Source organism: Lactuca sativa, chromosome 8 (assembly GCF_002870075.4).
Source record: "Lactuca sativa cultivar Salinas chromosome 8, Lsat_Salinas_v11, whole genome shotgun sequence".
Classification (NCBI taxonomy): domain Eukaryota; kingdom Viridiplantae; phylum Streptophyta; class Magnoliopsida; order Asterales; family Asteraceae; genus Lactuca; species Lactuca sativa.
The window spans coordinates 29,241,279-29,256,029 of record NC_056630.2 but is presented as its reverse complement, the minus strand read 5'-3'; the positions used below and the strand labels follow the sequence as shown (position 1 = coordinate 29,256,029).

The following is a 14,751-nucleotide window of genomic DNA, read 5'->3' as shown; positions in this document are numbered from 1 at the left end:
ATTAGGAACCATAAAAATGTGATCTTGGCCCTTCTATCCCTTCCATGCAAGAGTTATGATGTCTTAATGGATTAATAAGTTAGGGTTTTTGAAACATTCTAAAATTCATGACCAAAAATTTCCTTTTTAATTATTAAATAAAACCATAGTAATCAAAACTTTCCATCAAAACACAAGTCAAAGTATCTCAAAACGTTATTCCCAAATCAAAACATCAGAGTAAAATATCCCAGGCTAAACATTATGGTGTGTGTAATGCAGTCATCCTGAGCTCTTCCCCTTGCTACTAGAAGTACCTGAAACAAAAAATGAAAACCGTAAGCACAAAGCTTAGTGAACTTCCCCAAACTACCACATACCATACACATAATCACATAATCACATATAATCATATCGTGGGCTCACCCCGGCATCGGGCCCCACCCGACATCAAACAGTGTCTGACATCGGGCCCCGCCTGGCATCGAGCAACGCTCGGTATACATATAAACATATCAACAAATACACATAGAATAGTCACAGAACATACGCATATAAACATTCCTCAGGCCCTGCCCGACATCAGACCATAATCTGGAAACATACAAACATTCCTCGGGCATTTCCCGCCATCGGACTGTAATCCGGAAACATACAAATATAGGCACATACAAGAATCATGAAGAAATCAAGCATAAAAACATTCCTCGGGAACCGCCCGACATCAGACCAAAATCCGGAAGTCATATAAGCATACATCGGGCACCGCCTGACATCAGACCTTGGTCCGGAACATACTAACATAAATATACGGGCCGACATTGATGCCTTCCACCCGTTCATACAGGAGGAAAACTCACCTCTAATGTCGGATGATAACTGAAACGTCTCTGCACCGAAATCAGCTCTACTCACTCCCTGAACCAAAAAAAACCCTTAGATACCATTTCATACTCATAACCCCTTTAGGGTCAACTATGGTCAGAGTCATCGTCAAGGTTAAAGTCAAACTTGAAGTCAATGCTCCAAGTTGACTTAACTCGTAGAGTTACCCTTCAACTCGCCGAGTTTCTATGAATCACAAAATTATGATTCTCGTTGAGTTCTTCCCTATCAACATCTCTAGCACCTCCCTCATGTGCTCCTCGTGCTGCTCCTGTGTCTTAGAGTAAACTAAGATATCATCGATCAAAACTATCATAGACCAGCCCAGCATCGGTCTGCACACGTGGTTCATGAGATCCATGAACTCGGAAGGAGCATTGGTGAGCCCAAACGGCATCACCACAAACTCGTAATGACCATATCGAGTCTGAAAGGCTGTCTTCTATACATCCTCGTCTCTGACTCTCATCTGATCATAACCTGATAGCAGATCAATCTTGGAGAACCAAAATGCACCCTAAAGTTGGTCAAATAAGTAATCAATCCTTAGGAGGGGATAACAGTTCTTCACCGTTACCTTATTAAACTCTCGGTAATCTATACACATCCAATGTGACCCGTCCTTCTTCTTCACAAACAGGATTGGGGATCCTCATAGCAAACTGCTCGGCCTGATAAGTCCCTTGCCCAACAGCTCCTGCCACTATGTAGACAACTCCTACATCACGGGAGGAGCCAACCGATATGGTGCCTTGGCTATTGGAGCTGCACCAGGAACCAGGTCAATCCTAAACTCTACCTGCCTCTCTAGAGGCACCCCAGACAAATCCTATGGGAACACATCCGGGTACTCCCATACGATCGATACATCATCCATGTTCGCCTTAACCTTATCCCGGGTATCAATGACATAGGCAACAAAACATGTGCAACCCTGTTGTAGGTAGCGTATCACCCTCGCTGATGAACACAAAGTCGGTCCACACTGAATCAACAAGCCTCCCCCACTTAGGGTCCGAACTCGCACTAGATGCAGCTCGCTGTCGATCACTGCCCCATTGGGACTCAACCAGTCCATACTCACGATAACCTTATTCTCTCGCAGGGAATAGGGACTAAATCCACAGAATACTACTCATCGAACAACTGCAGTGTACATCCCCAGTAAACCCTCTTGAACTGAACGGTCCTATCATCCACAATCTCTACATCAAGGGGCATTCCAACTCCCCCGGTGCTCCAACAAATCGCTTTCTAAGCGCGAGCAATACAAAATATCAGGTAGCCTCCAAATCGAATAATACCAGAGCAGATACACCGTTCACTAAGAACAATCCTATAACGAAACACATAAACATAAGCGACAAATCAATTAAAATAAAGAGACAAAGAGAAGATACATACCCATCACAACATCAGGAGCTGCACGTGCCTCCTCTGTTGTTAGCTGGAAGGCTCTGCTCTTCGCCACATGTGCCTTTGTTCGGCCCTGACGGCCATCGGTAATCCTTAATGCAACAGGAGTAGGCGCCGCCACCTGTCCTGCTGCTACTAAACTAGGGCACTGGGACCTCTTGTGGCCCCTCTGATTGCACTCGAAGCAAATCAGATCAGATGTTGTGGTAGTGGTGGTAGCAGTACAATCCCTGCTGACATGACTAGTTCAACAAGCAGCCCGAACTAACCGCCCTGCACTCCCCCTCGTGCATCTTGCCGCACTTGCCACGCCGACTGCAAGCTGCTAGCTCCTCGATCTGTGATCCAATACCTTGGGACTTTTGCCCGAACTCCCTGTCTGAACCCCATCGAATTTCCTCTTCCTCCCCATCTCTAAATCTAGCTCCCTCTCCCAAGCCCTCGCTATCATATAGTCCAGCGTTTTACAGCTTGATCGGCTCACAAACTGCTGAATATCGCTCCTCAACATCTCATGGTACCAGTCCTTTTTCATCTCCTCGTCTGCCACATACTTTGGAACGAGAAGGGCCTTCTCCCTAAACATAATGGTAATCTCGGCCACCGTCTCTATAGTCTGCTATCGATCCTAGAACTCCCTCGCAATCTGTTGCACCTAGATCATAGGTGCAAACTCAGCCCTGAATCTGACCAAGAAATCACTCCAGTTCATCGCATCAATAGTGGCATCATCTCCAATAGCTCATCCAACCTCCTCCCACCAATCCTGCGCCCTGTCCTTTAGAAGGCGGGAAGCAATTCGGACCTTGTCCCCCACGGGACAACGGTTGGTGCGAAAGGCATTGGCGACATCCACCAACCACCTGCTGCTAGCAATGGGGTCCCTAGCCCCATGGTAGTCTGGAGCTCTACAAGCTTGGAACTCCCTGAACGTCAATGTGCGCATCCCCATCATGGCCACCATCTCAGTGCATAATGTACCCAACCTCTCATTCAAAATCTCCAAAATGCCCTCTTTGACCGTTCCGAAGATCACAGGAGTCTGGTCCATGATACTACGCGTGATCTCAGATTAAATAAACTCGCTCATCTGATCATCGAGCTTCCCGGCTCTAGAGCTCGAGCATGATCCCTCACTGGCACCAGAACTACCAACTGGTTTAGTGCGTAGTGTCACCATACTGAAAATATACCATAACAATCATCAGAATACTCATCATAACTCGAGGGATCTCACACACTACAAGTTCCCTGGTTTCATCTCAGCCCTTCTTGACTCGAGTACGGATCCTCTGTTTTTAGTAGTAAGGGACCATACTACCTTCCACATCTATCCGTACTTTCCTCAAGAATTTCCTTGAATCCACCAAGTCCCTTTCACTACTACTGCTTTCCGCTAATCTCATCCTAGGCTTGCCATAGGGTAATCTCCGACCCACTCTCCGCCATCAGCTGCATAAGAAGTCCCTACTATCTCTCCCTAACTAGCTAGCGAATACCGTTACATATCACTAAGACCAGAGAATTCTTCGAGTGAGAGTTCCTAGCCTACAACGGTTAGGGTTAAGGTGTTTAAATATGGTGCAAACCCCATAAATTAGGGTTTCATATCTACCAGCCTACTCGTCGAGTTAAGGCCTCCTAACTCGTCGAGTAGGTTATTTAAAATATGCAGCCCTTATGATCTCTACTCGACGATTTTGGGGCACCCAACTCGTCGAGTTGCTCTATAAAATGGAATGAATTATAAGTTAAATACATAACATGAACCAGGCGTTACAGTTTTGGGTTTTGGACCTTTTTTAGCCTTGGAAAGTTATAAAGGTGGAAACTTTATGTCTTAAGTCGATGTTTTGAGTCTAGATATGAGCTCTGTACAAAAGGTCTTCATTGATAAAGTACTTAATGGAGAAATAAGATCAGGTCGCATATGCTGAGTGTACGAGGTGTATGATGGGTGTACGCAGCTGCCATGGACTTTGACTTTGTTGAATTTCGTTGACTGTTGACTTTTGACGAAGTTGGACTTTAGGTCAAACTTAAGGGTCTTGGACTGTTAATTAAGGTTTTACATGGTTTTGGTGATTAACAGACTCACGGGAGCACGCAGTACAGAAAGGAAAACGTTTCTTAGTTTTTTTGGGTTTCTTAATTTTAGGTGAGTTTTGCCTGATTGTACTCATGGGTCAAAGGCACCAATGGTGGCCCACTATTTTTGGTTATCTTTTAGTAGAGGGATGTCATAAGGACTGTATAAAGTTATGTAGGATAGATTTAGGACTCTTGATCTAGGCTTTCTTGCATGTTCCTTGTTTGGTTTGTAGCTCTAGAGTAGGATCACCTGTCTGGGTGTCTATCTCACCTCTGAGTATATACGGTTATGTATTCCTTGGATTGTTGGTATTTAGTATGTTGTTATGTTGTAATGATCTGCTAGATATGTATCCTGGTATATGGGATGTTGTTATGTTGTAGTGATTTGTTACATATGTATCCTGGTATATAGGATGTTGATATGTTGTTGTGATCTGTTAGATCTTTATCCTGGTATATAGGATGTTGCTATGCGGTAGTGATCTATAGATCTATATGTCTACCTGTACTTGTTGGTTATCATCGAGTGGAGTGCCCTATGTACTGTATGTAGTCACATAGGATAGCATGAGGACTCTTAATCTAGGCTTTATTGCCGGTTCCTTGTTTGGTTTTGGCTCTAGAGTATGATCATCTATTCAGGTGTGTATCTCACCTCTAGTTACTTATGGTTACGCATTTCATACAGGTTAGGTGGTAATGGGACAATTTGTTGTAAGAGGACTGACAGGCGGTAGTGAGTTGTATGATTGATGTTTGCTGGTATTATGTGCATGCTTGATCCTTGACTGTTTATATGTCGACATACAGTGGTAGTAGGTTGAGGCGGTCATGCTTTGTGCTGTAGGCCAAGATACCCGGTGAGGGCCGACTATACGCCACAGGCATAGAGGCTTTGGAAGAGCGGTTGGGTGAGGAGATAGGCCAAAAAATCCCTAGGTATTCTAGCATGATGGCTGATTAGACCCATTGCATGTTGGCATTCCAATCCGGGGATTGATTGGGCCTGGGCATTCCAATCTGATGATTGTGGGCTGTTATGCATGCTTGTGTGTTTATCGTATGAGGTATTTTAGGGGAAACTCACTAAGCTTTGTGCTTAAGGGCTGTTTGATTTGGTGCTGACCGGGTCCGGTCAGACGTTTTTGTCTGACTCGGTCCGGTCAGAATGTTTGATATGTATCTAACCTACCAAGTAGCTTAGACTCAGTCCATGAAAATGGCTAACTCGGTCCACCCAAAAAATATAGATAACCGACTAATGAAGAAAAAAAGACGTCCTTTGCCCCCCCCCCCCCCCCCATTCTACCCATCAACACTGTAGACAAAAATCAAAATCAAAAGGTTTCTAGCATAGGAAGATGAGGAACACCAAATTCATGGAAAAACTATGAATGCTTGGACCCATCTAAAGGAAAAATACAATTGTTGACAAATCTAAAAATCGGAGAACACAATATTTTCGTCTTGAGATCCTGGGCTCAGGTTGATGTTATCGAGAGTTTCAACAGTGGAGTAATTTAGATTCTAGTCTTCCTTGATGATAATACATACCAAGAATCCCCAAATCCCAAAATACAAAATATTTGGATCTTCCTCAGAAATCAAGCGTGTAAGGTTGGAACTCAATTCCTGATTTGTTCTTTGTTTGACTCGATGATATACACACCATGACGAGAGTATGGGTATGAGAGGAAGTGATATGACGAAGTATATTACTAGATTATCGGCAGATGAGTTTTATGGTTGAGGTTCCTCTGAAATAATATGAGAAAAAATAGAGATAGAGATGTAGTTTAGGTGGGATGGGATTTGAAGTTCACGTGTTTTTCTTTTGTTTTATAATTAAATTATTAATAAATAAATTTAAAAAATGATAAAAGTGACAACTATAATAATTAATTGGTAAAAGCTAAATGTGAAATTAATCAAAATAGAAATATGAAAATTAATATGATAAAATAATATATCATAAATTTAAGGGTAAACTTGTCACTTTTATCATTCAGCACAGCCAGTCAGACATATAATCAAACAATATAGTTTTAGTCAGATGTAGATTCAGTCAGCATTAGACCCGGTTAAACTTCTAACTTAGTCAGATCTGACTCAGTCAGTAACTATCAAACAACCCCTTACCCAGTTGTTTATTGTTTTAGGTATCATTGGTCAGCATGGGAAGGCGAAGGCATGACTGTACACATTCATTAGCCGCAATCAAGATTCTGCGCTTTAATATTACTTTAATTTTCAATAAATATATTTGGAATAAACGGTTTTCTTCATAATGGATTTATAATTGGGAAACTTTACTTTAATAAAATGAAAGTTTTTGGTTGTGAAAATGAGACGTTACAACAGATCTCAAGTCTATTATCCATGTGAAAATACTTTACCAGCAAGGCTGATTACTTTTCAACTTGTGCTTTCCAATTTCTAAAGGTAGTAAAAAATGTCTCCCTTATGTTTCAATAAGAAAGACCACACCTTCCTGGAAATTCATCAACGATATTGAGCAAATAAATAATTACACCTTTCCAAGAAACTCGAGATGGTCCTCGCAAATCTGAGTGGACATAGTCAACTGGTCCTTTTATTATATGAATACCACTAATAAACCTAACCCGTTTAGCCTTGCTATATACATAGTGTTCATAAAACTCTAATAATCTTTCGTTCACCAAGTATTCCTCTTTAATCAAATTCAGACATGCCTTGAAAACTCATATGGCCAAGTCGAAGGTGCCAAAAACAGGACTGATATGGATCTGAAAGAGACAGAAACAACAGTATTATTACTTGAAATTGTATTTCCATCGAGAAAATAGAGGTTCGAGGACTTTCGTTGGATCTCAGTTTGTCAGAGTCATTTTGAATACCTTAGGAACTCCACCTTTACCAATAAACTTGTATCCCTTTTTATCAAAGAATTTGAGAGATAACAAGTTTCTTCTGAGATCAGGAAGATATGTAACATCCCTTATCATTCAGATAACTCCATCAAACATACAGACGAACTTAACCATATAAAACAACTAGACATGTAGAATTGTTATCCATCAAAACATAGCCATGGTTAACCTTCTCAATCATATAAAACTAAATTTTATTGTGACACATATGAAAAGTACAACTGGAATCAAGTATCCGTTCACCAGCAGAATCCAATAAACTGTAATGAGTTCTCAAATAGAATCAACCTCAGCAACATTGGCTTCACTCTAGGAACTAGCTTGTTTACCATTTTTTGTGCTTTATCTTTTTCTTTATTATTCAACTTGAAACATTCATCAATCACATGTCACTTCTTATGACTATAATTGCAAAATTTTCTTTTTCCTTTATAATTGTATCTGTACATGTTGGAAGATTGAGAGGTTTTACCACTGCTTATTGTTCTTCCTCTAGCAGTTAAAATTGAACCACCACCAATATTATGTTTCATCTTCTCTTTTGAATCCAAAGCTATAACAACTTCATCTAAAACAAGAGTGTCACGACTGTAGATGATAATATCATGAAAATGGATGTATGATTCGAGAAACGATGACAAAAAGAATAAAGCCTAGTCTTCATCTTCGTATTAAACATCCATATTCTCCAAGTTATCAACCAACTCTTTGAATATGGAAATATGTTGAGCTAAAGAACCTCCTTCAATCATCTTGAGATTGAAGAACCGTTGCTTTACGTGAAAATTGTTTGGTTGGCTTTTAGTCATCAATAATTTCTCCTGCTTTAACCATAAAGCAGTCATTGAAGTTTCTTTTAAAACATCATTTAACAACTGCAAACGAATCTAGGTTCGAGCTTTTAAATATTTCATCTCTTTATCTTCTTCCGACTTGAAGTGGGCATCTTTTCGAAACCAAAAAGTGTCTTGTCTAAATCTATCTGAATAAGAACATCTTTCATCTTTACTTGCCATAGTGGAAACCTAGTTGTTAGGCGTGTCAAAGCTAACAAATAAATGGGTAAAAATAACTCTTTAAACACTACTACTTTGTACTAAAAATGTAACACAAGGTAAGTAGGGTTGATCCTCGGAGACACGAGATAAGTGGTTATACCCTTTTTGCATAAGGTACAAATGAGATCACAAAAGAAGGGGGGGGGGGGTTAATCCAAATAAAAGACTGAAATTTTGAATTAAAAATTGATCAAATAAAATAAAATTAAGATTTATAAAATACTCTAACTCTATGCAAGACTAATTAGCAATGTGATTCAAGTTATGAAATGATTTTGTTTAATTCTATCTAAGTTGGTACTTAGAAATGCTAACAGGCTCTAGCAATTTAAATTGACCATTTTAATTAATTAAAATCAATTCTTTAATTAATTCTAATACAACCAATCTAATCTAAACAAGTTCTTAGAATAGGTGGAAAGATTGCATTATGGTTTGTGTGAATTTTACCAACAACATTCAATACTCATCATAAGCTTGGAAGTGTAAGAATGTGTGAATTTGATTTACACTAGAATTATTCTAAGAAAATTCAATCTAGTGTTTGTTACTTGTTTTATATGACAAAAAAAATTTACGCATTTTGTATAATAGATAACTTGAATGAATCAACCCTAACTCAGATTGGCTAAAAAGAACTAGAATTGAAACCAAACCTTTAATTAAAACAAAATCAAATTCACTAGATAGCATTTAAAACAAACACCCAGTGAAATGATTGAATTCACACACACAATAGTCAATACATGAAGTTGGAGAATTGGGTTTCTAGCCACTCATGACTAGAACAAAACATAAACCTAGAAATTGAAATTAAAGTCTTAAAAATTGAAATCCAAATGAAATCTAAGTGTTTCCAAGTGACAATTGCCTTCAAACTACTCCCAAAATCGTCTCTAGAACTCACAAAATCCACTTAACTTCTAATGGAACCGGTTGCACACTTTTAGAAAGAAGAAAAACTGCTTTAAACTTACGACCACGTTTACACGGCCCGTATAAATCTCTGAATGGCCAAAATCTTCATTTTTTTGATATCTTCCTCCTCGGTGCTCTGCAAGTCCCGAAACTTCATCTACATCTCTTATTTATCTCTTCAAGTAAGATCCTACCTCCAAAAATCCCTAAAATATCACAAAAGCGTGTGAACGAAATTGCCTCATGAAAAATCCCGAAAAACATGCAAAATGCATGAATTTAAGCCTATATGCAATGCACTTTTATGGAGTAAAACTACAAAATGGATGAAATGCACCTAACACTAGTGTTTTGATCCAACAACGAGATATCGTATTTCATCGAGGACATGTTCAGTTAATTGATAAAATAACCCCAACAAACTAATATTAAAACTAGAAGCTCTGATACCAATTGTTGTAAACAAAGAGGATAAGAATGCACTAAAGCGAAATGCCCTAATGCATCAAACAAGCCAGAAATCTGAATCACAAGAACAATGTTATTTCATGTGGAATAGGATTAATATATCAAACAATGATCAACCGCATGAAATGAAAAATACCAAACAAAACAGTAAATCAGAGAGACATAGAGATTTACGCGAAAACCCCAAATCAGGAAAAAACCGTAGGCTAGAGAAGCTGAGAATCAATCCAATAAATATTGAAGTCTTTACAGAGCTTGATCAAAGAGATTACAATAAGCTAAAATGATGATCTGATGATAAAGGGATAAAAGTCACAAAGCTTGTTGAAGAAGTGTATCTATCAAAGGGGAAGAAAAAGACATGCTTAATTAGACGCTTAATTAGATGTCTACCAAACCTACTTCAAGAAAGTTGTGTTGAATTGAAGCCACAAAAGTTAAAGTTTGCCAAAATTGTCAAATTTGATCATTCGGTAATAAAACATTTGTAAAGTAGTGTATTTTAGAGATGATTAGTCCACATTAGACCTATAGTCTAATTTAGACCTGATTCGTTCATTTTAGACCCGGTTTACTAAGAAGGAAACTTTTCAATTGAGAAGGCACAATTATAAATATACGGTTTTGTTTCTTATATTAGAATATACATGGGTTTTTCTTATTAGGGTTTTCACCTAAAATCTGGATGTTTCTTTTCTTTCCACTTATATGGTTTTCGTTACTTTATATTATTGAATCATTAACAACCCATTTAACATTAATTATTGTTGGAGAAAACACGTTAAAACAAACATGTAACTTGCATAAATATGATTCTGCAATCACACAAGGAGGGGAGAGAAAGATGATTCTTGAACTCTAAAAATAAAGGCTTTTTATTAACATTCAAGAACAACATTTATTACATGGACACATATATATACATTTTATGCGAAAGTTATTTCCTTGAAGCATCACGCCCTTTTATACCAACCATTGCACCGAACTATCATTAACCAAAACCTAGCTAATTATACCTAATACTAACAAACAACATAAATCTAAGTTTAGCTTATGTTTTCAACAATTATCATACTACTTGGATTGAATGTGTTTTTGACGGTATTTGACCTTATAGTCGGTTTGGTTATTCTTAGTTATAACGAGTTCACTAAGCTCATATCTCCCACAAAGACTATATATGTCCACCCCAATTTAATTAATGGTTTGGTTAAGATTATTTTTAGCCACACCGATCACAGGAACCTTAGCCCAATGATTTCGTTTATCGAAGCATCAAATATATCTACCTTGAGTGTTAATTCATTTAACCATCATGTTAACATATGAATCAATTGATGGCATCTTAGCAACGAACGATTGCTCTAACAGGCTTTTTCAAGGTAATAATTATTTCTTTTATGTATACATCATGTTTTAGCATATTATTTCTTTTTCAAAGAATGTTATTTCGTATTTTAGAATTTTCATATAAATTCCCTGATTTTCATACATAAAACTCATAACGTATTCTCTACCCATAACACGTACATAGTATATAGAAAATAATTAGCATATAAAATGGTCTGTTGAACTTAACGTATCCTCCTTGATTCTAAAAATCTTTTGCACTTGAATTCCGAAGACGTAAGATAGTGTAGAAAATCGGCATAGTTTGTATCTTCATAACGTTTAGGATTCAAATAGTCAATGAGCTTTGGTGACGGTGTAACATTTTCGTTTACACTGTGTAAGGATGCCACAGAGAGTCTAGACCGCATGGAATTAACTGCAACCCTATGAACCACACTCTTGTACCTTCCATTGCTAAAGATCTGTTGAGTAGAAACCCATTGTTATGTTATGACCTTTAAGATATATACTATCATTTATAAAACATGTCCAGATTGCGAAAAGCTGAATATTTGATGAGCAAGAAATTAACTAACCTCAAACTGGTCACCAATATTGACAACAAATGAATTAGGAATGGGTTTAACTGTAACCCATCTGTCGTTATGTTGTATTTGAAGACCTTCAACTTGGTCCTGAAGCAGAAGGGTGAGCAACCCATAGTCGGAATGAGGTGGGAGACCAAGTGTGAGTTCAGGCTGTGGGCATGCAGGGTAACAGTTCACCATGACAAGCTGATTACCATCTTTGGAAATCACTTTCTCATCGGTAAGCCCAAGGCTTTCGAGTATTGCATCCATCACCCTTTCATACAAATGTCTGGTTTTCATTGAGTACTCACCCACTGCTTCCCTGTTAGAATATAAAATATCATAATTAGAACAAGACTATCAAAAGCAGATTGAACTGGTCGAAAACTTTATGGACCAATGAGAGCTTAGCAAACACAATATTGGAAAGTAGATAATTAAATATCCAAGTGACCTAATAGCTAGGAGTTATATATACGTTTAGGTGTAACTATCAGGCCTAAAATATTCATACGTTTAGAGCTCTGAGTTCAAAACTTTTGGTTTTATCAAGATTTCAAGTTTAACTAATTCTGTTTTATTTTTGTATACATGTAGAGTTTTACCTCAAATCAACAGGAGAAGAAGGCCAAAGAGGAGCGAAATCTTGCATGGGGTGACAACTTAGCTTCAAGAAGTCTCTCCAACAGAAGACTCCATCATTATTCTGGTTGAAGCTAGTGCCATATCGAACTGGTTGAGACAAATTATTCGACATGTACCTTTGTCTTTCTTCAAAAGGGAGCTCGAAAAACCTTTTGCTTACGTCTATCATCTTACCAATCACTTCATCTGCAATCCCATGGTTTACCACCTGTATTAAATAATGAGCCAAACATGAGCTAATTAAATTCTAATTAAATATATTCAACAGCATTATTCAGAACCATACCTGGAAGAATCCAAACTCTCGACAAGCATTAGAGAGAACTTTAAGGACTCGGCTTCTGTCCATGCCTTGAAGCTGTGTGAAATCGATAACGGGTAAGTGGATGCAGTCATTAACAACTAAACTTACTGGTCTCTCTTGAGGGGGTAGTATGTACTTTTGTGGAACTTGTGTTACACCGTTCTCGCACAAATGCTTGACCCCTTTCTGGTAAATGTGTTTGGGAAGTTCGACGTAGGGTTCAGCTGGTAAAGACATTGATGCACATGAGAGAATATGTGAGATGGAAATGATACTGAAGTTGGTGATGCGATATATATATATATATATATATATATATATATATATATATATATATATATATATATATATATATATATATATATATATATATATATATATATATATATATATATATATATATATATATATATATATATATATATATATATATATATATATATATATATATAAAGAGAGAGAGTTGAAACTTGAAAGAAATGTGGGCGTTGACCTGGTTTAGTCAGAAGAGGGGGGAAGGGGTGAGAAGTTACCTCTTTTGGACCCAGTGTACGTTACTTGGCGCATCTTCTAGACTTTGAACACCAATTAAAATGCTCTGATTTTGTATCGGTAAGGATCTTTTGTTTGAACAATAGATGTTCTTAATCTAATTGTTATATATGTAAATATACACTTGCGGACACGTAAAAAAAATATGATACTAAAAAATTTATTTTTTGCTGGCTACTTTCGTCACATATCCGGTGACAAAAACGGATTAGTAACGAATTTCCGACATACTTTTGATGGTCTTTTTTCCGGATTATGATGAACGGCATTTAATTTTGCATTTTACAGTAAAATTTAAAAGATTGAACACCAAATAAGTCCGCCATAGAATTTTGAAACTTTATCAAAAATCGAAAACATGATCCATGAGTTTCATAATAAGAATGAGTTTCATAATAAATAGAAAATCACAATGCGTTGAACATAATAAAACTTAATAAAACTTCGTAGATTATATATTTATATTTTATTTTTCATATATATAGTTTCACAATTTAGTTTTTACAAATGTATTTAACTTTACGCAAAGAATTCAGTTCTAAATACATTAAATATCCATCTTATATATATATATATATATATATATATATATATATATATATATATATATATATATATATATATATATATATATATATATATATATATATATATATCATTTGAGAACCTATAGTTTCTCGAGAACCCAAGAGCTAATTTTAGACCTTTAGATTAAAAAAAAAAATAGAGGGCTTAGATTTCTTATGACAATTCTGTAAATAAATGGTAAAAAAGAGACGCGGGAGTACTAGATTTTTGGATCCATAGGTGTTATTGGCATTAGAATATGTTGAATCTATTTCTTACTTCAAAACCAATTTCTCAATTGCATATCACCGATGATTACTAACATTCTCCTTCTGTCGATTCGTTTCCCCTAAAAGCACCACCGTCCAGAATCCATGCCACCTCCGGCCATCGACTCTTTGTTCTCTAGATTGTCGGCTACAAATCGAAGAGTCAACAAATCTCTACCGCCCTCACAAAACCTCGCAGATCAGGTTTTTGACGGCCGTTAATGGCGGTCCCTGTAGATGCCGTTATCAAGCAGTCACTGCCATCTTCGAGTCTACGTTTCACATTGAAAATTTCTCCGCCTTCTTCATTCTCCTGGTAATCACTTCATCAATTTTGAGATAAACGAGTTTGTATGGTTAAATAAGAAATGTATACCTGCTCAAATTAGTTCGTGTACTCGATTCAGGTACGCCTCTGTTTTCTCTTCTCTTTCTTCTCTCTGTTGATTCTAGATTAATATTGTTTCTCTACTAGCCTGCATTTCTTTTTCTGGTTCGTTTCATTTTCAATACAACTAATTCTCTGTCATTCGATTTTGGTATCAATCAATCTCGTATATGTTTAATGTATCTCTTTGTTTTGAGCTAGGTATGTTTTATAAAGTTTGTTTGAAATCATTTACACCTTCCATATGTTCGACAAAATGCCCCAATCAATTATGCCTTTCACATATGTCAATCGATGTCAATTCTCAAGGATCAAAGAGCAGTATTTATGCATTATTATGGAGGAGAATAAGAATTTTAGGGTATGTTTTTCAG

The 14,751-nt window shown here is 37.2% G+C and overlaps 1 protein-coding gene across 1 annotated transcript; it reads right to left on the bottom strand.

Moving 5' to 3' along the window:
• Window positions 1-11,077: 11,077 nt before the first annotated feature.
• On the bottom strand, window positions 11,078-12,865 carry LOC111911103 (probable 2-oxoglutarate-dependent dioxygenase SLC1). The gene is made up of 4 exons (XM_023906887.3): window positions 12,584-12,865; window positions 12,258-12,505; window positions 11,659-11,974; window positions 11,078-11,544 (listed from the first exon to the last, which is right to left on the bottom strand). The coding sequence occupies exons 1-4, from the start codon at window positions 12,836-12,838 to the stop codon at window positions 11,305-11,307; spliced, it is 1,059 nt and encodes a 352-aa protein (XP_023762655.1). The 5' UTR covers window positions 12,839-12,865; the 3' UTR covers window positions 11,078-11,304.
• Window positions 12,866-14,751: the final 1,886 nt, after the last annotated feature.